Raw genomic sequence first — 1,798 nt, forward strand, 5'->3', positions numbered from 1 at the left:
CTGTGGGAAACCAGCTCAACGTGACACCTGGGAGGAAGAGGCAGATCCTGAAGAACATCACCATCTTCCTCTTCATGTGCAACATCTCGGTGAGAAGCGACACGTGCGTGAGCGTGAGCGTGTGTGTGTGTGTGAGTGTGAGTGTGTGAGTGAGTGAGTGTGTGAGGCATGTGTGTGTATGTGAGTGAGTGAGTGAGCAGAGTGAGCGTGTGTGTGTGTCTGTGTGTGTGAGTGAGTGTGTGAGTGAGTGAGCAGAGTGAGCATGTGTGTGTGTGAGAGTGTGTGTGAGTGTATGTGAGTGAGTGAGTGAGTGAGTGAGAGTGTCAAACTCTGTCATTCTCTTCATTATGTTGCTTGTGTGTGTGTGTGTGTGTGTGTGTCATACTCTCTGTCATTCTCTTCATTATGTTGCTTGTGTGTGTGTGTTGTCCCAGTAGCTCTGTGAACTAAATCAGTGATGGCACTAACCCTGCTGAAAAAACCCCACAGAAACCCTGATTGAATTTGTAATGATTAGAATGGTTATAATGGGAATTGTATTGGTTTTAATGGAGACTGTAATGGTCCCTGTGGGTCTCTACTGGTAATGTTAAAACCACTAAATCCTGACAGAATATGGACCAAAACACACCACTGGACAGGGTCCGATTCAGCTGTGTATCCGCACTCATCGCTCCTCACAGTGCACAGAGAGAACTGAGATGTCCTGTAAGACGGTCAGCGCAGCAGCACCTGTACTGCACTGAACGTCAGAGCATGCAAGAGCAATACAATGGGAGTCTAGTAATTCTGACTAAAATAAACAATTTTGCTGAATATTTAGCATCTAAAATTGGAAGCACTTCAGATGTCTTCCTTATTCACTACAGCGCCATCAACTGAAGTGCAAAGAGTGTGTTGCAGCCGGTTGCAGCAGTGTTGGCAAACACTACAGCTACAGTTTGTTAAAGGGGTCATATGATGCTGCTAAAAAGAACATTATTTTGTGTATTTGGTGTAATGAAATGTGTTTATGCGGTTTAAGGTTAAAAAACGTTTTAGGTAGGCGTGGCTGACTCTGAACTTTTATAAAGAATATCTCTTTGGATTTGAGACTTTAGTCTTTGCAACTTTACAGATCTTCTTTATGCACCAAGAGCTTGTAACACTCCAAAGAGAAAGGAACAATTGAAATCGCATCATATGACCCCTTTAAGTAGTTTAAATTTAATACATAACAAACAAGACAGAAACACTTTCTGCAGTGCAGGCGATCATTCAGCTAAACATCTTCTCCTTTTGAGTTCCACCAAAGAAAGAAAGTCACACGTGTCTGAAAGTGCATGCAAACGATGACAGAACTGACATGTTTAGGTGAATTATTGCATGAGCGCTGAAGGTTTTATTCTTCTCTGCGTTCAGCTATGGATTCTCCCGGCCTTCGGCTGCCGTCCGCAGTATGACAGCGGTCTGGAGCAGGAGACCTTCGGATACAGCGTCTGGACCACGGTGCTGAACCTGGCCATTCCCATGAACCTCTTCTATCGCATGCACTCGGTGGCGTCGCTCTTCGAGGTCTTCCGGAAGGTTTGAGGACGACTGGGACTTTATCTGGTGCTCACAAACACTGACAGACACACAAACACTGGTCTGAGGAAGCTCATGCGTTCAGAACGACTGGGATCGGATCCAGTTCTCATGGACTTGATTGGCTCTAGAAGCCTGAAGATTCTTCACACACTCCTCAATGTTTACACACACACACACACACACACACACACTCACACACACACTCACACTCACACACACGCACGCACAC

General features: G+C 45.3%; 1 protein-coding gene across 1 annotated transcript in view; it reads left to right on the forward strand.

Moving 5' to 3' along the window:
* Window positions 1–1,777, forward strand: part of LOC107701827 (otopetrin-1) — a 15,496-nt gene extending 13,719 nt beyond the window's left edge. The window contains exons 6-7 of the mRNA XM_016503952.1: window positions 15–89; window positions 1,402–1,777. Of these exons, the coding sequence (XP_016359438.1) occupies window positions 15–89; window positions 1,402–1,572 (246 nt within the window). The 3' untranslated portion in view covers window positions 1,573–1,777. The remainder of the gene's footprint in view (window positions 1–14; window positions 90–1,401) is intronic.
* Window positions 1,778–1,798: the final 21 nt, after the last annotated feature.

This window comes from Sinocyclocheilus anshuiensis, unplaced genomic scaffold, assembly GCF_001515605.1.
Source record: "Sinocyclocheilus anshuiensis isolate Anshui unplaced genomic scaffold, SAMN03320099.WGS_v1.1 scaffold3745, whole genome shotgun sequence".
Classification (NCBI taxonomy): Eukaryota; Metazoa; Chordata; class Actinopteri; order Cypriniformes; family Cyprinidae; genus Sinocyclocheilus; species Sinocyclocheilus anshuiensis.